This window comes from Protopterus annectens, chromosome 13.part0 (genome assembly GCF_019279795.1).
Source record: "Protopterus annectens isolate FY-2018-M chromosome 13.part0, PAN1.0, whole genome shotgun sequence".
Taxonomy (NCBI): Eukaryota; Metazoa; Chordata; order Ceratodontiformes; family Protopteridae; genus Protopterus; species Protopterus annectens.
Window position 1 is genome coordinate 1,288,594,966 of NC_056747.1, and position 26,474 is coordinate 1,288,621,439.

Consider the following 26,474-nt stretch of genomic DNA (forward strand, 5'->3'; position numbering starts at 1 on the left):
TGACCTCCATACTGTTACACATGCATCCTTTAACTTCATAGAATCATGGCTTTGTGATAACCTACTAATTCGAAAACTAAACTCTTACTCTTTCTCCCCAAAAACCTCACTAATCTCAAATCAACTTTTACTATACTATCCCTCAATAACACATCTATCACTGTTGAAACTAGCACTAAACTTGTAGGTGTAATAACTGATGGCAAACTTAAGTTTGATCTACATCTGTATAACTGTATAAAAAAGACTCATCAAAAACATGGTCTCCTTTACCGCAACAAAAAGTTCTTAACTAGCAATGCAAGAATAAGCCTCTCTCATGCTTACCTTTTTCATAGCCTAATGTACCGCTGTCACATTTTTACTAATCTGAACTCCACACTCATCGTTAAACTTGAATCAACCTACAACAAAGTGGCTAGATTCACTGCACACCATACTTATAAGTCCCACCACTGTCTTTCTCTTAGACATTTAGACTGGCTGGGACTACCCCACCAGCTCCTCCTCTCTCAACTACAGATAATTCATTCAATTCTTTACCTGCAATCTTTCTGTCCTAGCCTAACTCCTATTATCACTAAATACACCCCAACTTGGTCTCTTCGTAGCTCGGACCAAAACCTGCTACAAATATATAAACCCAAGTCCAAAACTGGTCATGACCTTTACAGCTACAACCCGGCCATAAATTGGAACAAACTTCCCTTAGAAATTAGATCCCTCAAACACCCTAAATAATTCAAAACAGTCACCAGAGAATTCCTAAAAACACAATTGTCCTGCCACTACTTTCATCCTCCTTAAACTACTTTCCCCATGCCTCTAAGACATGTTTACCTCCTCCCCTCTCACTTACCACCTTTCTCACATAATCTCTTAAATCCTCCTTCCTTCAGCTATTTATCAAAACTCTTAAGCCTATCTTCATTTTTAATCACCCCCACCCCTCCCCTCGAATACGGTCATTTCTTTACTTTTCTTCTCAACTCAATCTACTACTTGTTCAAATCATAACAGACGCTCTATTATCTCAGTGCAAATTAGCCTCAATGTATTGCTGTCCTTCCTTTGGTACTATATCTACTCATCACTCAACCTCCTTTCCAAAGTATGTAAAACTACACTCACTATTGTATGTATATATTGTATATAAATGTATTGCTTATTTGTGCTAATTTTTCTCTGTTTAAGCAAATTGTATTCTACTGTGGAGCTTTTCTCCCCGGGTTGCTGCTGAAAATGGGCCTCACAGCTCAGTCAGACTAACCCGGTCAACAAATGTAAAATATATATATATATATATATATATATATATATATATATATATATATATATATATATATATATATATCTACACACACACACACACACACACACATACACACAGTTCTACTTTCAAATCTCGAAATACCGAATTTCAGTACCTCGAGACAGCAATGTCAAGAAACCAGTTGTGCGAAAATTCAAAATAACGAATCTAAGAATACTGAAACCGTAATAGTCGTGATGCAGTCTTTTTTTTAATTGTATGATGTGTCTTTAATGTGTAGTAGCTTGTGGGATGTAGATATGTGTGGTCATGTATGGAAAAATAAAGCTCTTAACTGTCTGTAATAAACCAAAATGCCACCAAAACTTGCCTTGTCATTTGGGGCAGTACTGTCTGTAATAAATCTGTGAAGTTTTATCTGGATTTTTGCTGTTTCTTCACATTTCTGGTGGGGTTATGTACGAAAGGCTCAGGTAGGCATTTTGTGCATAAGGGTTTTGGAGAGAATTTTTTCTGTTTTACTTTGTTGGGAGGTTTGAGGAGTAGGTTGGGGTAGGTAGGTGAAATTGTGTATGTGTTAGTTTTGCAAGTGGTGATATTTGTAGATATGTAGTGTGTTTCTCATGGGTAAGGCTTTGAAAGTGTGCAATGGAATTGCAGGGCGCATAATAATAGGTTTGTTTTTTTTTCCATGGTAGTGCGACCTCACAGAGTTGATATATATAATTAGTAGTTGTGTAGGGCCACAGCCCCCCACATGGGGGTGCAGGGTGGGCTTGCTCCCTGCTTAAACGTAGATTTCTAGGGTTTTGTTGGTGTGGTTTGTTGTTTTGGTTTGTAGTAGTGTAGGGAGGAAGGTTGTGTTTCTATTTATATTTGTATGGTACAAAGAAAAACAAACTGTCTCATACTTAAAATTCGGTATTATGAACTTTCAGCACAATTGCGTTCATTTTTTTTTTCATCTTTCGTTGTAGTGGATTTTCGTGATTATCGTCTCAAGATACTGAAGTTCAGTATTTCAAGATTTGAAAGTAGAACCATATACAGACATATATATGTACACACACATACACACATGCTTAGATTGTGGCTGCACTAAATAATGAATACACCAATAGTTAAATTAGACTCAAAGAAACTCAACATCTTAGAAAAAAGAAAGGGTTCTCATCTTTTCTGCATGTATGAATAATCTGTTATGAGACTGCTGGTTTTTTAGTTATCTAAGGAAAAAATGGAAAATAATTTAATAATCGGCACAGTAACAGATGGAAGAATTCAAGTGTTCATTGCATGCTAAACTGAATTTCAGACAAGCAGATGAAGGCAGATCAGGATTTTTACGAAATATGAATCTCCCCTCACAAACTTGCTGACACAAATCTAGGACAAAAACTCTAGTGTTAGTAGTGCACAGCTGAAGGAGATTATCTCATCCAATGGTGCTGTTAAACTCTGACCAGCCATGCCGTGAGTTACACCTACATCTGGTAAATACTCACAGCAGCCATGTCAAGAGTTACACCTACATCTAGTGAAAACTCACAGTAGCGACGCCTTGAGTTACACTTACATCTGGTAAAAACTCACAGCAGCCATGTCAAGAGTTACACCTACATCTGGTGAAAACTCACAGCAGCTGTGCTGTGAGTTACACTTACATCTGGTAAGCACAGCAGACTTCTCAACAGTTACACCTACATCTGGTGAAAACTCACAGCAGCCATGTCAAGAATTAAATCAACATCTGGTGAAAACTCACAGCAGCCAAGCCAAGAGTTGCACTTACATATGGTGAAAACTCACAACAGCCATGTGAAGAGTTACACCTACATCTGGTGAAAACTCACAGCAGCTGTGCTGTGAGTTACACTTACATCTGGTAAGCACAGCAGCCCTCTCAAGAGTTACACTTACATCTGGTAAAAACTCACAGCAGTGACACCTTGAGTTACACTTACATCTGGTGAAAACTCACAGCAGCTGTGCTGTGAGTTACACTTACATCTGGTAAGCACAGCAGCCTTCTCAAGAGTTACACTTACATCTGGTAAAAACTCACAGCAGCCCTGTCAAGAGTTAAATCAACATCTGGTGAAAACTCACAGCAGCCACACGAAGAGTTACACTTACATATGGTGAAAACTCAACAGCCATGTGAAGAGTTACACCTACATCTGGTGAAAACTCACAGTAGCGACGCCTTGAGTTACAATTACATCTGGTGAAGACTTACAGCAGCCGTGCCAAGAGTTACACTTAGATATGGTGAAAACTCACAACAGCCATGTGAAGAGTTTCACCTACATCTGGTGAAAATTCAGAGGAGCCACGTCAAGAGTTACTCCCACAGTTGATAATATTCTGAATGGCCATATCAAGAGTTACAGTGACCCTTCCCCCTCCCTCCCCCCCCAAAAAAAAACAGTGACAGTTGGTAAAATAATGAATGGCCATGCCATGAATTACACCTACATTACAACTACCTTAGTAAAACAGCCAGGCCAAGAGGTACAGCTATTATTGGTAAAATTCTAAATAGCCACACTGTTAGTAATATCTACTTTTAGTAAGACTCAGGAGAGTCATCCCAAGAGTGACAACAGTTCTGGCAAAACTCTATACAATCTTGACATCCATTCCAGGAGTTACAGATGTCCTTAATAAACTCTAGTGATCTACACCAGCAGTTTCAGGTCACTTATATGCTAGGATACTACCCAACCCCTTTCCACCTCTGGCTCACCAGACTGGGGACACCTAGTGGCAGCACTCAGCATTTCCCTAATGGAGTTCCAAGCTAAACAAGTTGTGATGCCACAATGTAATCGCACTATGCAGCAGAGAGAAAACTGTTGTGCACAGGTACGTCACTTCCAGTGGCAGTGACTGTGTTCTTGGAAGAGCCACTGAGGGGGGACAGTGTGCTCCCACGGGGAGAGGTTAGGCTGTCCCCAGGAATGCAAGTTGGCCCACTCATTACTACCCAACTATTATAAGGAGATGACAGGGACTTCTGGGGCAGGAATGATGGACCCATAAGGTCCTAGGACTCTCATTTAGCCAGAACGCATGGACCACTGAGGAGACAATGATCAAGGTCCTGCCATAAGCATAAACAAGAGATAACAGACAGCACCATGGGACTGAGGTAAGGCCAGTGAAAACCATGTCAGCCCTTAAAAGTACCCAAACTACCACTGATCATCTGAAAAGATGGCCAACAGAATATTCAGACAATTTCTTTGAGAAGAAAAAACGTTTCAGCAACGAACTTATGGTCACTGACACATTCTAGGCTGCAAACGTACCATGACATCTGCTTTAGAATCATGAAAAATGAACCTGGTTAGATCTGTAGGTATAGCTCACTATGACATTTAAAGAGTAAATGGGACATTAATCCTCAGACAACTAAGACATGAGGAAATAATTAAAGCAGCAGTGAACCTTAGATCAGTAATGTTAGTTTTCCACAAATTCCAAGATCCAGAAATGCTGACTCTAAAGAAAGGAAATAAATGGGATAACAGGGGGGGGGGACACGATGGTCTCCTTGACTCTGTGACCCACCTGGTTAGTAGGTGGGGGGGGGGCAGACATGATGGTCTCCTTGACTCTGTGACCCACCTGGTTAGTAGGTGGGGGGGGGGACAGACATGATGGTCTCCTTGACTCTGTGACCCACCTGGTTAGTAGGTGGGGGGGACATGATGGTCTCCTTGATTCTGTGACCCACCTGGTTAGTAGGTGGGGGGGACATGATGGTCTCCTTGATTCTGTGACCCACCTGGTTAGTAGGTGGGGGGGACATGATGGTCTCCTTGATTCTGTGACCCACCTGGTTAGTAGGTGGGGGGACATGATGGTCTCCTTGACTCTGTGACCCACCTGGTTAGTAGGTGGGGGGGACATGATGGTCTCCTTGACTCTGTGACCCACCTGGTTAGTAGGTGGGGGGGGGCAGACATGATGGACTCCTTGACTCTGTGACCCACCTGGTTAGTAGGTGGGGGGGACATGATGGTCTCCTTGATTCTGTGACCCACCTGGTTAGTAGGTGGGGGGGACATGATGGTCTCCTTGATTCTGTGACCCACCTGGTTAGTAGGTGGGGGGACATGATGGTCTCCTTGACTCTGTGACCCACCTGGTTAGTAGGTGGGGGGGACATGATGGTCTCCTTGACTCTGTGACCCACCTGGTTAGTAGGTGGGGGGGGGCAGACATGATGGTCTCCTTGACTCTGTGACCCACCTGGTTAGTAGGTGTTGGAAGATGTGGCAAAAGCTACATCCATATCCATGAACTGAATTTGGCTACTGGCTTGATTACATAGTTAAAAATGGTGAAAGGGAAGTCTGACAAAAGATGACAGAAGGGAACAACATAAGGCATTCTTCCTTCTTTCAGTCCACTAAGAATAACAACATCCCCCCTAAAAGAGTACTGACTTGGGTGCTTTCATACAAATGTTTACTCGGCCTCATAAAGTATTTAAGTAACAATTCATCAACTACAAGCCATCAGTCTTCAGATATGCATATCTGGACATTTGTTAAGAAGAAGTCAAAAGCAATTTTAAAATGGCACTTAATGTATATTTCAGACCATACAGAGACAGGAAAAGGCAGACAGTAGCATTACCAAAGTAACATGTCTCAATAATTATCCATACCAGTCTGATTACAGACTTTGGCCTAAAACAGTGTGAAAGATCCATTTCATACCAACTTCCAGATTAATAAGCACATTTGTACAATTAAGCTGCATAATACAACAGAGGGTTTCTTTCTGTACACCTCTTTACATGTTAGAATTATCTAAGTAGTATCACTACATTTCCAGATAGCTTGACACAGTTCACCTACCGTAAACATATCAATTTGGCTGCTGAAAACCTTGAGGGATTTGAACACTGCTGAATCAGAGACATATGCAGCCTTAGAAAAATTGCTGACCACAGATATGTACTTCTACCAGTGGCTAGCATCAATGTAACAAGCTTTGATAATCTGAAGCAATCGTTTTTTAAGCAGGGATGACTTGTGGTACGGCTGCTAGACTGCACCCCCCCAACAGGAAGAAACAAAGAAGAAATGCTATTAAAATTGAAAAAAGTCAACTTAACTGTCTGTTTAGTTCCTGGTTGTCAGAACTCCTCTCATGCACATGCATGGAGTTTCAAGAAAAACCATCAAAGGTTAAACAAAATAAGCTTACTCTGCTCAGTGGGCTGTTTTCAAACAGCATGATGGTAAAGTTACTCCACCAGTCCTTGGAGCGCTTACTGAAGACATTGGAAGTGTCACTCAACAAGGATCTCAGCAGGCTGCAGCATGAAGCAGCTAAGAGCCTTGCCAATTGGCTCAGGCTGTGTCATGTGACTGAAGCAACCTGTAACTTAAAATAAAGAAAGTAATTGTGCAAGTACAGAGAAACGAGCACTGAAACTTTTACAGACAGTAGGCATGCTACTGCCAGCATGTAGGAAGGCAAGAACAAGAGGTCCTTTGTGTGTATAAGCATATATGTATGTTTGCATGTCTATAGGTAAGTTTGTGGAGTAGTGTATATGCTCTCAACTGTTCCCAATTTCACAGAATAATTCTGATCTTTTGCCTCATATTTTGATCTGCTCCTACAAAATTATGTGGATTTTCTGGCAAATCTGTGAAAACTGCAGTGACTAAACATTGGTGACATACATCTGAATTTCAAATTTAGCAGCAATCAAAAAAGCATCTGCATGCAAAGTTTGTTATGCTAGCAAGTTTCTAAGTGTAGACAGCTGCCCTTGATTTTGTCTGTCATAACAGTGAGCTAGCAAGATTAATTCCTATGTATTTCAGGTATTTTATGTATGTGCATATCTATACATATATATATATATATATATATATATATCTATACATATATCTATACATACACACACACACTTATATATATATATATATATACATACACATACACATGTATATATATCCATTAATTTAATTGTAATCCAAGATCAGATAAGTACAGTCTTACAAGTGGCTTTAATTGATAGTCCTATGTGTGAGGAGGGAGTGGATTTGTTTGTTTATTCATTTCTTTGTTGACCGCTCTCCGCTGTCCCTGTCTTTGCAAAATGTTTCTGATTTTTGTGTCATATTTATGCCTGTTCCTCATAATGTTTGTGTTCTTTTTTAGAAAATCAGTAAAGACTGCAGTCAGCACATAACGATAACAGAGATTTGAGTTTCAAACTTAACAGCCTTTAAAAGGCATGCTAATGCAAAGCTTGTTATTCTACAAAGTTTTTAACTATTTAAAGGCAACAGCTTTTACTGGTTTTGGCCCTTTGCCTGCTGTTATTTTTAGCATTCTTTCAAAGTGATAAATAAGAAGTTAAAATTATGTGGCAGGTGAAGCTGAAGTCAGTTGTAATGCATTCTGACAACGGTGAACTGAGTAGATGATAAATTCCTATGTTGCAGTTATTTATGTATTTATTCAATTGATTACAATCAAACATATGAGGTGTACAATCACATTCATATAAGTGGCTATAATTGATGGGGGACGATTAAAATAAATTACTTTGACCAACTGTTATTTTAATTTTATTACATTCTGCTATCTGAGGTATATTTCCATCACTAAAGTTAGCTTTAATTAATGGAAACACAGGTTGTCTGTGAATGAAAGTGATTAACACTGCTATTTGTTCAAAATAAGCAGTTATTCTGGTTTTGCAGAATTCGTCTGCATATTTTGTTTCCGTTTCTATCACAGTCAAACATCAACACTAAACACAGTAAGTGACTGTCTGTGGTGGTCTGGGCAGAATGCGTGCCATAGCAACCAATCGTTAGCAGTGTGTTGCATTAATTAGCACTGCCATTTAACAGCACTTGTTTCTCCCATCGAGTTCTTGGCTATTCGTTCTTTGTGTGTGGAGTCTGCATGTAGTCCTTCTGTGTAGAATTTATCCATGTGCTTTGGTTTCTTCTCCCATACCCTGCACTAAATAATATATACTTTTGGCTATCTGTTCTTTCATTTTTCATCCCAAAGTAACAGAGTATTACAGAGAAGATAACTTTATCTTTCTGATGGGGTAGAAAGGCAGGCACTATTCTCAGACAAGATTTAAATATCCTTGCATTTACCTTCTCATTTTATTGGGAACTATGATTGTCTTAGCTTTAAACACAAATAATTCCCCTTGAAAGACAAATAAGAGTGAATATATCTCCTTACTCATGATTTTTGCTCACACCATCATCAGTAAATCATAAGTTTGTAAAAAACCCTCTAAGATGGCCGTCAGAACCCTATGACATCTAGGATAATAGTGGCCCCCAGACCCACTGCTTAACTGAGTTACTTCCTGCAGACTTACGTTATAGTACAATCTTGGCCAGTTAAAAGCATGAGGGAGTTAAAAGTAAAGCAAAGTATGAAAATGCAAGAAAAAAGTTATCTATGTGGATGGCATGGGGCCGGGATGAGGGGAAAATGCAAGGTAGACTAGTCAGTAATGGGGGGTGCCTATGGAGTCCTTCATCCAGGGATTCATTTTACCTAAAGTTGGCCTTGTTGATTGCAATTAGACATGTAAGGTGTATATAGTCATTACAGTGGCTATAATAAATAGGTATATTGTGATTCAATCTGTGAATGAAAGTCAAAGACCCCAAATTTTGATCACAGGCAATGATTATTGACCTACAATAGTAGACCCCCAACCCACCACATTTATCCCTACCCATTCAGTTACTTGCTGCAGCCCCCTCCCCCACTTTGACATCACCAGCCACCACTATTTTCAAGCCTCTCCAACTACAGAAAGCAAAAGCTGCAATGTTCTGTAAAGACAGACATTAACACGAGATGATTATGGTTCAGATGAAAATGGTGCACGTCGGAATGCATTGGTGAGACTTAAAAGATTTGCATCTCGTGGGCATTGCTAATGTTCTCGTATTGAAATCTGTTCAAGATACACAAAACAGTTGTTACTTTCTGATTTTAGCAAGAAGCTTTTTTTTTGTTTTCTGCTTTTTTTGTTAAGAAAAAAGCCAAGATGGTCAAAAAGAATACCAAATTCACTTCTGGTTCTGGCGAAAATCAGGATGCCATGGTGGCATCGAAAACGTGAGGATACCAGCAACAGAAAGGTTACAGTGCTATTATTCTCCTGAAAGTGAAAGACATTTTAGCACCGTAATGGAAGGTTCATAAAACAGAGATGTACACAGTCACTTCACCAGATTTCATTCAGTCACGGCTATGTGAAGTGAAATATTATGCATGGACCAAATGCATATTCAACCTGTAATGCTTTGAGTTTTAAAGAAAACACATGGTACTACAAGAATCCTGTAATTACAAAGTAAATTTAACAAATTCTTCAGTATTCCACAGAAATAATAACAGTAGCATATACCTGACTGTATAGTACATTTGAGTACAAATCACACAGTCAGGAAATTATGCACCTGATAATAAAACCATCAGTACTCTGTCTGTTCTGTAATGTTAAACTTATGAAACAAATGCTTCAGTGTAGAACACATGCTAATGGTAAAGCTGCTATCAGTTTCACTGCCCAAGTTTCTGTCAACCTAGTATTTGATATGCCTTGCGAGCAAAGAAGAGTACATAAAACAGGGGTGAAAAACCTTTAAATAACACATCTTACTGGTAACTACTCATACACACAGGTTACAGAACTAAAGCTTAATTAACACTTTTTTTGTTATTGTTGTGTCTTTTGGCTTTTCCCGGTTAGGGATCGCCACAGCGGAACTCCGATCCGCTAATGATTGGCAGTACATTTTTTTTTTTACGTGCCAAGTTGCCAGCTCTTGATGGTCAACCTTCAACGAAGGTACGCACATTCACGCAAGTCTCCACACAGAAGACACTCTAGCTGAGAATCGAACAGGACACATTTAAAAACTTTAAGTTTGTTTTGTGATTTTCATTAAAGTTTAACCCAGTTAATGTAATAGACAAATCTGGATGTACACAAGACTACACATTTTTTTAAACTAGTAACAGCTGGAACGTAGAAAGACTGTCCATACTTCACATGAACCCCAATATAAGGCTAAACAATAAAATGATCAATCTAGTAGATTATCCCTTAATCAAAGACTGTATCATATGAGATATACACAGACACAAGGAAATCACTACTGGAACTCAGAGATGAGCTGAAACTTGGGCAGAAATATACTATTATTCTACGTCAAATCAGAGAACTTCTTACAGCAATAATTATAGATGAACCTAACACTGAAAGTGACATATCTAGGGTTATAGATATCATAAATAACCTAACCAACAGAAAAAGTATGCTATCAAGCACTTATAAACTATTGACAACTTCCAAATACCAAAATGTAACACTATTTTGCAATTATTGGAATCACTATAATAGTGACCTGAGTGAGGACCACAAACTCAGAGCAATAGAATCTACTATTAAGTATTCCCCTTTCAAAAAGCTAATATATACACAATTGATGGCTAATAATAATACCGACTTCACACCATGTACCCTAAATAAATTTAATCCCAATATATTCCCACATGTCCATATGCTGCTCCTTTCCCCAAGCCGATCTACGGCACATCCTACGGTTGTGCAGCCACACATATAAACTTTGGTGTTCCCTCAAAGTTAGATTAGAAAAAATGGGATATCAAAAATCTACCCTATCATGGGAAATGGCGCTTTTGCACATTACTGATCTTAAACTTCCCAAATTAAAATGTGATGTTCTTATCTCTGTTTATTAATTAAATTTACATAACCAAAAATTGGATGGATCGTACTAAATTGTCCTGGAGAAGCTTCAGGAACCTAGTGATAAAATACATACCCTCTCAGAAAATCTTTTTAAGGAATCCTAACAAGCAAGATTATTATCAGAAATTTTGGAACCTGATCTTTGCTATTACTCATGGAGATTAGATGATTGCATAATCATTAAACTTGATGACTCTACTTAATTAGTGAGACTTGCTATGCCTCTTCCCAATAACATCATTATCAATATCATTATTTATTATTATTATCATCAGTATTATTAGTATTATTACTATTTTTACTATTATTATTACTCATAAAATTACTATTACTGATATTTCAGACAACTAAAGCTTTATCTGTTCTACTTGGCTCTCTCTTCTAGAGTTTGCAGTAGCTTTGCATATGTGTATATAGTTTGTGCTGGTTTCCTGCCTTTCCTGTAACTAGTCTAGTCCAGATACAGATCTGCTGTATGCAGGACTGTTTGTAAGCTTCTGAGACCCCCAAGCCTTTCTGTGCTAGAGGGAAGCCTTCTAGCTTATCAGTGGGAGTGATAAGCACCAGGTAGCCTATCTACCACAAGATCCAGGTACAGATTCTTAGTTTTAGCACTTGAATTTACTTATTCGTGCTCAGCACTTGTTCAGAACTTGTTGTCAGCACTAAATAAGCTACAAATTACTACAGCACTCAACCTTCCTCTTTACCTAGAGGAAAACAGTTTTTGTACTTACTTTCCTCACTTGCTTAGAGAAAAACAGCTCTTATACTCACTTTCCTCACTTATTTAGAGGAAAGTAGTTTTTTATTCAGGCATGTCCAAGGGTCAGCTCCCAGTTTTCTCTCCTGTCTATCTGATGAATCTGGGCATCTTGGGGCAATGCAGAATTGCCTCATGTACACAGACAACCCTCTCCTCCTACCACCCAACACCACAACTTGTGAGAGATGCACTTATCTAGCCAAACTGGAGGTAAAGCTCTCTCCAGCAAAGACCGAACTTGACAGTCAAGAAGAGAAGGTAAACATTTGCACCACACCACACTCATCACATAGTCCCACTAAACCTACACCACCAAAATACACACATAGAAACGCAAAAACATTTGCAGAGGCTCTCAATAATAATCTGCTCAACAGAGACCTGCAAAGCAGAAACGCAAGCAACCTTCACCCCTCCCAACACAGCCCAAATGACACATAGCCCACAGACTCAGTGTGCCAATAAACCACAGCCCATAAGGCAAAACAACGTACCCAACACACTAGTCATAGGTGACTATAGTCAGGCACGCTGATGTCCCACTCACCAGGCTAAACAAGGAGAAGGTTACTGTCAGCTGCCTGTCGGGTGCCAAGATCCGCCACCTAACCCACGCACTCAGGTCACTCCACAACAAGTACAAACATGACTCTGTCATTGTCCATGTTAGTGTGAACAACTTGAGATGCCCCTCTCTGGACTACATGAAAAGAGACATGGAAGAGCTCTCCAATCTTGTAGCCCAGGCAGGTACGACCCTAGCCCCGAGTAGCATCCTGCCATTGCCCAGAATGATACCGCAGTACAAGGACAAAAGGACTGACTTCAACAACTGGCTAAGCTTCTGGTGTCATTCTAAGGGGATCTAGTATCTGTCTGCCTGGGACGACATGGTCGACAGACCATGATGCTTTGCCAAAGACGGCCTGTACCTGTCACCCCTGGGATTCTGGATACTGGCTAAGGGTCTTGCCGCCCCTATAGTGCCTTTTTTAGGCAAGGTTCAAATGACAAATTCACCACCGTAACAGGAACAGGCAAGCAAAAACTGAGGGTAATGCTACTCGATGCTAGAAGTCTAAATTTCAAAATGCAATCAGTCGAGGTACTCCTTAAATTGGAAAACATCAGTATCTGTGCAGTGACTGAGACCTGGTTCAAAGCTCTAGAGAGCACCCCTGCATTACTAAGGCTACAACACATACCACACTTTTCGACCATCTAACCTGGATCAGAACATCACAGGTGGAGGTGTGTCCATATTCATTAAGGATATCCACACCTCCGGGCTAGTTGCGCAGCATAATGCATCCGAGGATATCCAAGTGCAACAAACTCTGGGCAAAACTGCAATCCAAATTGTAGCTTGCTACAGATCCCCACCATGCCCCAGGATTCCCATTCCTCTTTTCTTGGTATACTTATAGGTTCATAGGTTGGTACTAGGCTATCGGCCACAGGGCCTACACAAGCCTTGCCATAACAATTCCCTGGCTATTTCTTCACACAGTATTTACTGGAAAATATTAGGGTTCAACCAAACACCCTAATAATGGGTGATTTTCAACTACCCCCCATTAACTGGGAAAACTACTAGTGTGCCAACTCCTTCGCTCAACGTTTTCTGGAATTCATAAATTCCAATGCCCTGGATCAACTTATCCACACCCCCACCAGGGACAACAATATCCTAGACCTAGTCATTACCAACATGAGTCAACTCCTTGTTGGTCCGATCCGACCACAAGCTAATCACCCTAGATATCTGCATCCCGCCCCTACCCACAATTAAGGAAACCATGGTAAAATATTTCTCCAAAGCCTTCATGCTTCTTAAGACATAAGTGGCGAACTTCATGACACCCATGCAGATGGACAATACAGTTACGACTGCTGAATCCTACACAAATACACTCTATAAGCACTTACATGAATGCATGGATCGTGCTATCCCAAACAGAACCAAGATGCTATCCTTCAGAAAAGGAAGCCAATCTGGTGGTCCCCCTGCCATAAACAAACTCTACAACAGAAGGAAGAAACTGTTGCAAAAGAGAGTAAAATCCCATGAGTGGAGGAGCTCCCTGGTCAGCCTCAATAAGAAGCTGCGATACCTTATAAGATCCTCCAAAGCTAGCTACGAAAACAAAATCACCACTGATTCTAAGGGCAACCAAAAAGCATTCTATAGCTATGTCAAGAATCTCAACACCCAGATCTGCTCTGAGTTACAGCACAATGGCACGAAAATTACCAACTGATATTGCCAACATCCTGGCAGATAGGTTCTGTGCTAACTTTACCCTCCCACACCCCCTAAAGAGCCCATATCTATACAGGAAGAATGCAGAGTCCCTGTAATCACATCTACGCAGGCAAAAGCTGCACTCTCTAAAACCAAAAACACAGCATGCATGGGGCTGGACAACATCCCAGGCTGCGTTTTACACGAACTTCAGAACGAACTGGCTCCCCACCTACGAACCATATTCAATCATAGTCTCACATCAGGCCACTGAATGGCACACAGCAACAGTTATCCCACTCCACAAAGGGAGCCACCACTGATCCTGGGAACTATTGCCTATTAGCCTGATGAGCCTGGTCTGCAAGGCCATGGAACGTATCATCATGGAACCCATAAACAAAGACATTGATAACTTCCAAACTCTGGAACCCACCCAGTTTGGGTTTTTGAAAGGCAGATCATGCCTTCTGAACCTGATTGACTTCTTTGAGGTAGTCACCAAAGCCATACATGAGGGTAAGGTGGTTCACACAAGCTATCCTGACCTTGCCAAGGCTTTCAATACCATCCCCCATTCTGGAATTATAGCTAAACTCACTAAACTAGGTATAAATCCCCAGGTCACAAGATGGGTTGCCCACTGGCTCACTGACAGAATACACACTGTAAAAGTTGCAGACTCCAAATCTGACTTCAAACCAAATTGGTTCAGTCCAGGGACCTCTCCTGTTTGGTATCTACTTCTCTGAAGTACAGGCTAACACAGAAGGCCTCTGGCTAACAATGTTTGCAGATGACTGCAAACTAGGAGCCAAAGTCAAGTTCCCAAATGATGTGGACATCCTACAGAAAGGCCTCACTGAGACAGATGCCTGGTGTCAGAGCCATGGCCTCAAGCTCAATGCCAAAAAGTGCATTGTCATTCCTTTTGGTAAAAACTCTGTACCCATAAACTACCACATAAACAGTAGTCTACTTAATGCCAAATGTGTGATGAGACCTTAGGATCCAGGTGGACAGTAGTCTCTCCTTTGATAATCACATCACCACAGTAGTCAGGAAATCCTTCTATGTGGCACACCTCATCACAAAGGGGTTCTCATCCAAGAAAAAAGAGGTCATTGTTCCCCTCTACTCGGCACTCATTAGACCCATTATAGAGTACAACACCCCTTTTGGAATGTACCTCACAAGACATCTGCAGCAGCTGGAAAGACCACAGACGTATCTCACAAAAAGGATTACTGGCCTCAAACAGATGCCCTACACTGACCATCTCAAAAAACTCCATCTTTACTCTGTAGCATATTGCCTACTCCGAGGAAATCTCTGCCTAACATATAAAGCTATGTTAAACCCACAGCTGTTGGACATGCTACACTTAAAGAAATCCCAATCCCTCCGAGCTACACGCTCTAGGGACCTAAACGTTGTCACCACAATAAACAGGACATACAGGAGGGATAGATTCCTGTCCCAGAGACTTCCTATACTCTGGAACAAGCTACCCCATCTATGTCAAGCAAAGTTCCTCATTAGCACTCTTCAAGAAAAATCTTGATGAGTGGATGGGAAATAGGAAAAACACCCCGGGGATCACTTCTGTGGCTCTGCTCCACAGGGGCACAGGAAATTAACTTTCTTGGGTGACGTAAGCCAGGAAGCCTTGTTGGCTAGGCTTACTCAGGCCCTTGGGCTGATAGCCTAGTACCTACCTAGGAACCTATAATACTTTTTCTTTTTTCCTTTTTAGTTCAAGTTTATGAGAGGTATATAATGTTCATAGGTAGGTACTAGGCTATCTGCCTGAGGGCATTTATAAGCCTAGCCAGAGTGTGTCGGTTTTCACTGTCTCATTGATTAATTAACTGAGCCTCTGTCAAGCAGAGCCAATGAAGTGATCCCAGGGGTGTATTTTCTGTTACCCATCAACTCGTCAAGTCTTCTCTTGAACAGTGTTAGTGAGGGGCTCTGCCTAATGTAGTTAGGAATTTTGTTCCAAGGCATAAACAACTAGGATCTGAAGAAGGTTTTTTAACTGAAAGCGCTTATCCTGTTTGACCTGCAACTTGAACAGCACAATTTGTGCTTTTTATTTCTTTGCTTTATTAAAGCCTACATTTTAACAGAATTTCTCAGTGAACTTTTCGTTGTGGTGGAAGCCTTTTTTTCATTTTACTATTGTTCCAAAGCATGGGGAGTCTCTGTGACAGGAATCTATCCCTCCAGCATGTTCTACTTATTGCTGTGGTAAGGTTTAGCTCACTACAGCGCGTGGCTCGCAGTGACTTGGATTTCTCAGGTGGAGCATGTCCATCAATTCTGAGTTGGACATGGATTTGTAAGTCAGATAGAGATCACATCTGAGTAAGCAATATGCCACCGAGTACAGTCGGGCTGCATATGACATATGTTTGAGGCCAGTAATCCTCTTGGTGAGGTACTTTTGTGTTCTTTCCAGCTGTTGGAAGTGTCCTATGAGGTACATCCCAAATGGTACATTGTACTCTATGATGGGGCTGATGAGTGATGAGTAGAGGGGCACTATAACCTCTTTATTTCTAGATGCGAACCCCTTAGAAATTAGATGGGCCACATAGAATATGATTGTCAAATGAGAGATTACTATCTACCTGGGTCCCCAGATCTCTTATTACCTCTTCTGTATTAAGGGGGCTGCCGCCTATGTGGTAATTTGTGGGTGTTTTGTTTTTCCCAAACGGGATGACTCTGCATTTTTTGGCATTTAGCTTGAGGCCATGACTTTGACACCAGGTATCTGTCTCAGTAAGGCCTTTTTGAAGGATGTCCGTGTCAGCCGGAGAGTCGATTATGGCTCCCAGTTTGCAGTCATTGGCAAACTTGGTTAGCCATAGTCCTCCTGTGTTTGCCTGTACTTCTGAGAAATATATGCCAAACAGTAGGGGTCCCAGAACCGAGCCTTGCGGGACACCACTTGTGACTGGTTTAGAGTCGGACCTGGAGCCCACTATTCTTACTGTGTGAGTTCCGTCTGTAAGCCAGTTGGCAACCCATCTTGTGACTTAGAGGTTAATGTTCAGGCTGGTAAGTTTTTCTATAATACCCAAGTGAGGAATGGTGTTGAACGCCTTGGCGAGATTAAGGTAGGCTGTGTGAACCACCTTTCCCTCATCTATGGCCTTGGTGACTGTCTCGAAGACGTCAACCAGGTTTAGTAGGCATGATCTGCCCCTAACAAAGCCAAACTGGGTCGGGTCAAATGTTTGGGGGTTCCCAATCTCTTTGTTAATGAGTTCCATGATGATGCACTCCATAGCCTTGCAGACCAGCCTAGTCAGGCTTATGCAGCGATAGTTACCAGGGTCAGTTGTGACCCCTCCTTTGTGGAGCGGAATAACCATTGCTGTGCGCCATTCTATGGGCACGTAGCCTGTGGAGAGGCTGAGGTTGAACAGCGTGTTTAGGTGGGGGGTTAGTGCGTTCTGTAGTTTGTGCAAGACGCAGCCTGGGACACCATCTGGCCCCATTGATGCTGTGTTTTTGGCTTTTGAAAGGGCTGTTTTCACCTGTGCTTCTGTCATTTCTGGGACACTACACTTTTCCAGTATTGTTGTGGGCCCTTTTGAAGGTGAAAGGGAGTTGAAGTTTGCACTGAATCTATCTGCCAGGATGTTGGCAATATCAGTAGGTTCAGTATATTTTGTGCTATTTTGCAGTAGCTCAGAGCACATCTGCGAGTTGCCACTTAGATTCTTGACATAGCTAAAGAAGGCTTTGTGGTTATCTTTTGAATCCTTGGTTATTTTTCTTTCGAGGTTAGCCTTGGACGATTTTATGAGGGACCTTAGTTTCTTACTGATACTGATCATGGATGCCTTCCCTTATTGGGATTTGCTTTTTTTCTGAACTAGTTTCCTCCTTCTGTTGTATAACCTGTTTATGGAAGGGGTCCACCAGACTGGTTTCCTTCTCTTAGGGGAGTGAGTCTTGGTTTTGCTAGGGATGGCACCATCCATGCATCCTTGTAGGTGCTCATAGAGTGCAATTGTAAAGTATTCTGCATCTTGGGCAGTGTTATCCTTTAGCGTGGCGGCTGTGAAACTTATCACCTCTGCCTTAAGTAAGGTAAAGTTTGCTTTAGAAAAGTTTTTCACTGTGGTTTCCTTGGTTGGGGGTGATGGTGGGGTATGGACATCTAGGGTGATTAGTTTATGGTCTGATCTAACCAGTGACGAGATGACCTCCGGTACGGAACACCTGTCACCCATGTTGGTGATGACCAGGTCCAATATGTTGTGGCCTCTGATAGGGGAGTTTACCAGCTGATCCAGGGCATTTGAGTTGATAAATTCCAGGAAGCGCTGAGCCTGGGAGTTTGTACTCAAGTAGTTTTCCCAGTTAATGGTAGGGTATTTGAAATCGCCCAATATCAGGGTGTTCGGTAGGACCTTCATGTTTTCCAGTGTCTCCAGAAAGGCGGAGTGGTGGTCCTGGGTCATGGAGGGTGATCTGTAGCAGGCCACAATTTGCATTGCAAATTTGCCCAATGTTAGTTGCACATGGATGATCTCAGAGGTATCATGCTGCGCCACTAACCTGGAGGTATGGGTATCCTTGATGAATATGGATGCACCCCCTCCTTTTGTGTTTCGGTCCGTGTTCTGTGGCCGAAAAGTGCGGTATGAGTTGTAGCCCAGTAGTGCTGGTGTGCTCTCTGGAGCCTTGAACCAGGTTTCAGTTACTACACAGATGCCGACGTTCCCCATACTTAGGAGTGCTTCGAGGGCATGCATTTTGAGATTTAAACTCCTGGCGTTGAGTAGCATAACCCACATTTTTTTTACTTGTGCTGTTTACAGTGGTGGGTTTGAATTTTGAGCCTTGCCTAAAAAAGGCACTATGGGGGCAGCAAGAGCCTTGGCCAGTATTCGAAAGGCAAGGGGTGACAGGTGCAAGCCATCTCTTGTGAAGCAATGCAGCTTGTCGAGCATGTCATCCCAGGCTGACAAACAGTGGATCCCCTTTGAATGACACCAGAAGCTTAGCCAGTTGTTGAAATTGATAATTTTTTCTTTATACTGAGGTATCATTCTTGGTCAGGGCAGGATGTTACTCAGGGTCAGGGTCATACCCGCCTGGGCTACATGATCACAGAGCTCTTCCATGTCTCTTTTCATGTAGTCCAGAGAGGTACATCTCAGGTCATTCACACCAATATGAACAATGACAGAGTCATATTTGTACTTGTTCTGGAGTGATCCGAGTGCTTGTGTTATGTGGTGGATTCTGGCTCCCGATAAGCAGCTAACAGTAACCTTCTCCTTGGCCAGCCTAGTGAGTGGGGCGTCAGTGTGCCTGACTATTGAGTCACCTATTACTAGCGTGTTAGATATGTTATTTCGCCTTAAGGGCTGCGATTTCGAGGCACATTGATTTTGTGTTTTATATGTTGTCTGGTTTGTGACAGGATGTGCAGGTTTTGTAGGGGTCTGCTTTGGAGCTCTCTGATGCTTTTGCAGGTTTTTATTTAGAACCTCAGAGTATGATTTTGTGTAATTATGTGTATTTTTTGCCAGTGCTGGTTTAGTAGGTCTATGTGAGGCTGGAGGTGCGGTGCAAGTGTTAACCTTCTCCTCATGACTGTCTGTTCCAGTCTTGGGTGGAGAGACCTTAGCCTCGAGCTTGGCTGTATAATTGCATCTCTCGCGTATGTTAGTGTTTTGTGGTAGGAGGAGAGGGCTGTCTGTGTACATTAGGCAGTTGTAACATTGCCTCAGGATACCCAGATTCACCGGCTGGACTGGAGAGTACACCTGAAGTTGCCCTTTGGTCATGCCTGAATAGTAGGGTGAGCTGCTTAGTCGCTTGGTTGGTGAGGGGTGGATAAAGAGCCTTGCCCTGCTGGCAGTCAAGTGTTGGGGTTTATTAGTGCTTGCTATTAGGTCTGAGCAAGTGCTGGACTGTAGGATGCTTTTTTAGTGCTTAGGTTGAGAGTTAGACTAGTCTCAAGTGAAAAACTGAAGAGGAGACTTAGTGGAGTCGGGAATAATTTAACCCTAGCTAACCATTGCTGCCCGGCGCACAAAACTGTGCAAACGCGGTTTTTAAATTACTAACTTCTGGGCTGGAACCACTCCTCCAGGGAGAGATGGCTGCTCAAAGTTCCCCTCTCTCACAGGTGAACAGAGAAACTTCCCTCTATCCAAGTAAGTCTTGATGAGTGGATGGGAGATCGTAGGTTTACCCCGGGTATCACTTCTGTGTCACTGTTAGGCACAGTATACTAACCTCGAAAAAGGGCATAGCAAAATAAATTTAAAATGGGTGGTGAAAGCCAAACACATTCTGGCTAGGCTTATAAATGCCCTGGGGCAGATAGCCTAGTATGAACCTATGAACCTATAAGGTATGGGCAACTCAGAAACTTGTAACAAAGCCCTGAATTCAGCACTAGCCTGAAAACTGGGCTATACTAGCACTTAGAAAGGCGGGAAACAAGAAATTTTTTTTGAAAAGATAAGGCAAAAACAGTAAAAAGTACACTTAAAACAGCTTTAAACGACTACAAGCGATCAGAAAAGGCTATTGCACTTTAGTGTGTAGCCTACAACAGTTAAACAATTTATTTAAACAAAAAACAACTTTTTAAAAGTGCAGGCAGTCAAATAAGTACAATATGTGAAAAAAACAAGCTTTTAAACAAAAAAACTTTTTAAAAGTGCAGGCAGTCAAATAAGTATAATATGTGAAAAAACAAGCTTTTAAACAAAAAACAACTGTTTAAAAGTGCAGGCAGTCAAATACGTACAATATGTGCTGGAAAAATCAGCATGTAGGCAGAAAACAGTTAAGTACAGCAAGAAAATACAGAAAACTGATAATCACTCCAAAGTCTCTCTTTTAAGCTACAAGGCTTGTATCAGTTTAAGGCTTTCTAGTGCTTTCCAGTAGGTTAGTTACAGGAAAGATGGGAAACAAGCGCAGATGTGGTCTTTTAAACTAGAAAGTTGAAAGAGATGGACAACTTCCCGAATGATCAATAAACTATAATTCCTGGGCCAAGGAACCACTCCTCTTGTGGTAGACAGGCTACCTAGTACTTACCACTCCCACTGATAAGCTAGAAGGCTGCACTCCAACACAAAGGCTTGGGGGGCTCAGAAGCATACAAACAGTCCTGGACACAGGAAATCTGTACCTGGACTAGACTAGTTATGGGAAAGGTGGGGATCAAGTGCAAACACGGGTTTTAAAACCAGAAAGTTGAGAGAGATGAAAAAAACTGCCCAAATGGCCAATAAACTACAATTTATGGGCCAGAACCACTCCTCTTGTGGTAGACAGGCTACCTAGTACTTACCACTCCCACTGATAAGCTAGAAGGCTGCACTCCAACACAGAAAGGCTTGGGGGGGGGGGGGCTCAGAAGTTTACAAAGAGACCTGGATACAGCAAATCTGTACCTGGACTAGACTAGTTACAGGAAAGGTGGGGAACAAGCACAAACACAGGCTTTTAAGCCAGCATGTTGAAAGAGATGGAAACAGGATAATAGGATTTTCAAATATGTATCCACTGTGTTTGAACCTCTCTCTCTGGTAATGTCATGCTTCTGTTGCTTACCTCTTATATAAACTAATAAAATATTATTGATGAAAGAATCTCCATACTATGTAGGCCCACCTGTTGAACAAGAAGCTAAATTGGAAAATGACAGAGCCATAAATGCAGGGCGATTAGGCACTGTACCATAATGGCATTACCAGCCTCCCATTAAATATGGGGATCAGAAACCAAACGGGCAATGCAACGGGGGTACAGAGAACAAGAAAACCCTCCCCTAAGTATGCAAGTACCACTTACCCAAGACACAGTAAGAGTAGCTCGCACGGTTTTCTGTTCTGCTGGTACTGCAAGCTCCTGTGCCCATCATTGCTGGGAATAATTTAAACAACAGCACCCACTGAATTAACGTATAGTACATGTGGGGGTAGGAGCAGGGCAGCCCAGGAGTACGTAGGCTGGGACGGGGTAACTTCAAAACCAAACTGTTCAGACCCTCACCCACTCAGTCAGCGCTCGTGTTCTGTAGCCCCCCGAGCTGCCAGTTCCTGCCTCTCACTACGCTGTCACTCACCAGTCCTCGGGAAAGCTCCATGCTGTCGGTGCTGCTGTTGCAAATGATAGCGGACCCGAGCTCCAGCTGCTGCACGCTCCAATGTTGACGTGGAACCCTGGCAGCAGCTATCAGGATCCGCTTCACAGCTGTCTCGAGCGCAGGACAGTCACTACTTGCTCCACCCACCCCCGACTGCATTTGCTAGCCATTGGCCAGGAGCTAATCGTAGGCAAACCAGGCATGCTGGGATTATGATGAGATTGTACCGAAGAGACGGAAATATTATTACAAATTAAAAAGTTAAGTAACGTATTGACGTTTAGGACGTGATTTTTAGGCTGTAATTTTTCTGTACTAAACGATAGCACCACCTCCCTCCCGAGTCCTTTCCTGGAGTCGCAGTCCATCGTCATCTTTCACAGCTTAAATTTGGTACTTATATACTGCGATGGTAGTGCTGCGGTAGCGTTGTCGCCTAACAGTTAGAAGTTGCCCGTTCGATTCTCATTTAGAGCGTCTTCTGTGTGGTTATATGCGTAAATGAGCCTTCCTTCGTTTAAGGTTGTGCGTTAGGCCCGGCAAGCCAGCACGTAAAAATCTACTGCCAATCATTAGCGGACCGGAGTTTCGCTGTGGTGACCCCTAACCGGAGGAAAGCCGAAAGGCACAAACAAGTAGCTAATGTCATTTACGTGATGTAGGCTTATCAAAGCAGTAACCTGAACCACTTTCTCAGAGTAAGAGTTATAGTCATTTTGGAATTCTGTCCCATTCCCAACCACTGCTGCTACCCCTAAACCAACTCTTTTTCTGTATGACACATTCTTCTAAATAGGATTAAAGATATCATACATAAACACAAATGTTCTCACCAAAAGGTATTCGCTAGATAACCACTAATATTAATAACGGGAACAAATTAGACTAGCCACATATTACTTATGTTTTCTTCCTCACTCTGACATGGACATAGCCAATAGCCATAGCTAGGGAGGCCCGGGCAAAAAGCGCTAAGTTCAAGAAAACAGATAAAAGCAAAGATTGAATACGGTGGGGGATACCTCTCAAGTATCCAGATTTTTTTACAAAATATCCAGACTTTTGCGTCATATTGTTGGTATTTTCCTGATAAGATTTTTGGTTTTCTGACAAATGTCGATGATTGATGAAGTCACTAAATAATGGCAGGCGTGAATTTCAAACCTCACACCCTTCTGGAAATTCATGTTAATGTAAAACTTGTTAATCTGTAAACTTTCTAGGAGTATAACAGCAATATTTAAATTTTGCCCCTATGTGGGGGGGGGGGGGGCTTTGTCCCTCCAGCTTTGTCTAGATTTCTTATTTATTTATTTGACATTTGTTAACTGGGTTGGTCTGACTGGGCTGCAGAGTCCTTTTTAGCAGAGACCCAAGGAGAAAAGCTCCACAAGTAGACTTATACAACAACATCACACTTTTTAACATATAGATATATACAAACAGGCAAAAAAATACAACTTATAAATGAACATGTTACAATAACAGGAGTAATACTGAGGTTTCAAACAGCCTTGGTACCTATTAACTATATAAAAATAATATATAAAGTTAGATTCCATCGTATGCTAAGTGGCTGGGGTACAGCATCAACCCTCAATTAAGCAGAGGTAGTCTAAAGAGAAAAGCAGCTTGCATATGTTACAATAAAGCATAGTCTACAACTGCACAGAAATAGGATTGCATAGAAAAAGTATTTGTATACCCATGTACAACTATATACAATCTGTACACTAAGAAGATGGTGAAATTTCTTAAGTATGAAAAAGAGAAACTTCTTAGATAAAAGGTGAGCAGTATTACAGCACTGTAAGGTGCATCAAGAACTACAGGAATTCTGGCATGCTCCACTGCGAAAATGTAAGATGGCCTAGGGGTCGAAGGTCCAGTGGCTTTGCCTGTAGGGAAAACATGAAAAGTGGGGGTGTCAGCCAGATGGCTAGACAACAGCTCTGGAAATGGAAAAGGCAGGTGAGGAGAAGGTTCCAACAGGTAGCTGGGAACTAAACTAGAGCCTAAAGTTTGAAATTAAATAGGACTAGAAACAATGCAGTGGAAAATGAGCAAGGAAAGCAGAGAAGAAATGCACCCACCTTTCTTTTTAACAGCAAGGAATGTAGCTCAGGTCAAACTAGGTTCTTGCTAGCCCACAAGGGTGATTCCACTAGAAATCAGGAAGGACATTTCTGTTTCCCACATGATTTTGTTCAGGTTTACACCTTCCCCAGCAATGGCAGATAGAGAAGGGTAGGTATCATAGCCAGGTGACCTAGTAGAAGGGCAGTTTTGGAAGGATAAGTTTATAGGTTACCTTCACAGAGAGGAAGCAGGTTCAAACAGCTTGATTTCTTTCATTCAGGCAGCCTGAAGCCACCTTCAGCAGGTTGGGGTGCGGGCAGAGGAGAAAATCCTTCCACTTTGTTGTGTAGTGATCAAGATGGAGGACAAATACCTGGGAACCACTGATTGAGGACTTCACAGAACCCTTCATTGATTTGTTTTGTGATTTCTGCTGTTCAATTTAATGGAACTGTAGTCAGATCCTCTGGTTGTCTGGCCAGTTCCCCATACTGGTTCAGCCCAACCCAAGCTTGAAGGGAAAGAAGTCTTCTATAACTGAAACAAAAAGCTGCTTGCTACAACTATAACAAGCACCTTGCTACACCAAGTAGCACACACTAATCTTCTTACAATAGCAAATGCATTATCAGCTTTATTGGCATGCATTTAGGAAGCCACAATATCCTTACGACTTCACAATACCACCCATCAGCACCTGATGATCATGCCCTCAAGTAGCTTGTCCTTGAAGTAGCCACCCCCTTTGCTCTACTCTAGTTATAGATTTGGAATGACATAATTTCTTGGAGCTGCTTTTTATTTTAATTATATGGTTGTTGAATTGGCCTTATTAATTCTTAAGATCTGCCATTTGTGCACATCTGGTGATTCGTTACTAGTCACACCATAGCCCGCTTGGCATTAATTGGCATTGAACTGGCAATTAATCCTAACTGGCTAAATAAATGTGTGACTGCAACCATTATAATCTGGCCTAAGTGCATCGTGGTTTGAGGGCAACTATGAGCATGGCTAATATTACCTTAAGGCAGATGCCTAATGAAAAGATTTGACCCTTGCTCTGAAGAATAAACAAACAGAGACATATTCATTTCATAGGGATGCTAAAGTATTTATAGAAAAGGCAGACTATAAAACAAATTACACATTGTGGAGACACATAGTTTAGGGAAGTAGCAATGAGAACTTTTATTAAGTTGCAATTTAAGTCTATCATTTCACATACTAGTAGAAAGAAGCAGAGAACATTGTTCTTGTTATAAAAGAAGTACAGACACACCAGCATTCCTGTTCACTTTCCTCACTAGATATGCAATACACAATTTGTGAATGAACTGCCTCATCGTTGTCATATATGGAAACAGGTTACCATTCCAAGAGATGTAAGAAATTAAAAGGCTAAGCCTGGCCTTAGATCACTGTGAGACTAAATAATGAAGTTCCCAGACAAAGCTTGGATGAAATGGAAAGTGTCAGGTCTACAAACTGATTATACAACCATTAATTAACTTTTGATACAACATTTCCCTCTGTGCACTTGGGTATATCTCAAGAATCTATCCTCAGTCCCTTACTGTTTAATGTTTTCATGAATGACCTACATTCAATAAGTAAAAATGCTTCCATTATTCAGTTTGCTGATGATTTCACACTCATCTGCACTACCAAAAACCTACAACAACATCAAACCCAAACACAGAAATCCTTCAAATCCTTTGAAGCATGGCTTTGTAACTCTTGATTACTATTAAACATCAAGAAGACCACATTTATTCTAGTCATACTTAAACAATAGTCTAAAAACAAACCTCTCACCATTACTTCTTCTGGCCAAACCACAATTGAACTTGTAACTCATACCAATCTCCTGTGTGTCATCATAGATGATGCCATGAAATTTGACCACCAACTAAAGCATGCTAACAGCAAATTAAATGCACAGAAAACTTAGCACCTTTTATCAAGTTAAACATTACCTGACAGACTAGGCTAGACAAATAATTGCCTCTGCTCTACTGTTACCCACCCTCTATATGCTGTTCCTATATTTGTCAACATGTAAGCTACCCAAATGACCATGCAAAAAAATGCTTGAATAAAATAGCTAAATTCTTAACTGACATCCCTTACAGATCTTATTACTCATGGTAGTAGAAC

At 41.5% G+C, this 26,474-nt stretch overlaps 1 protein-coding gene across 6 annotated transcripts in view; it reads right to left on the reverse strand.

Annotated features, from left to right (window-relative positions):
* COPZ2 (COPI coat complex subunit zeta 2) overlaps positions 1–22,379 on the reverse strand; it is a 670,348-nt gene extending 647,969 nt beyond the window's left edge. For 3 of the 6 annotated variants that reach the window (XM_044055305.1, XM_044055306.1, XM_044055304.1), the window contains exon 1: positions 22,215–22,379. In XM_044055305.1, coding sequence (XP_043911240.1) covers positions 22,215–22,235 — 21 coding nt within the window. In that variant the 5' untranslated portion in view covers positions 22,236–22,379. The remainder of the gene's footprint in view (positions 1–22,214) is intronic. The other 3 variants (XM_044055308.1, XM_044055307.1, XR_006362623.1) reach the window with 1 other exon arrangement.
* Between the last annotated feature and the right edge of the window lie 4,095 nt (positions 22,380–26,474).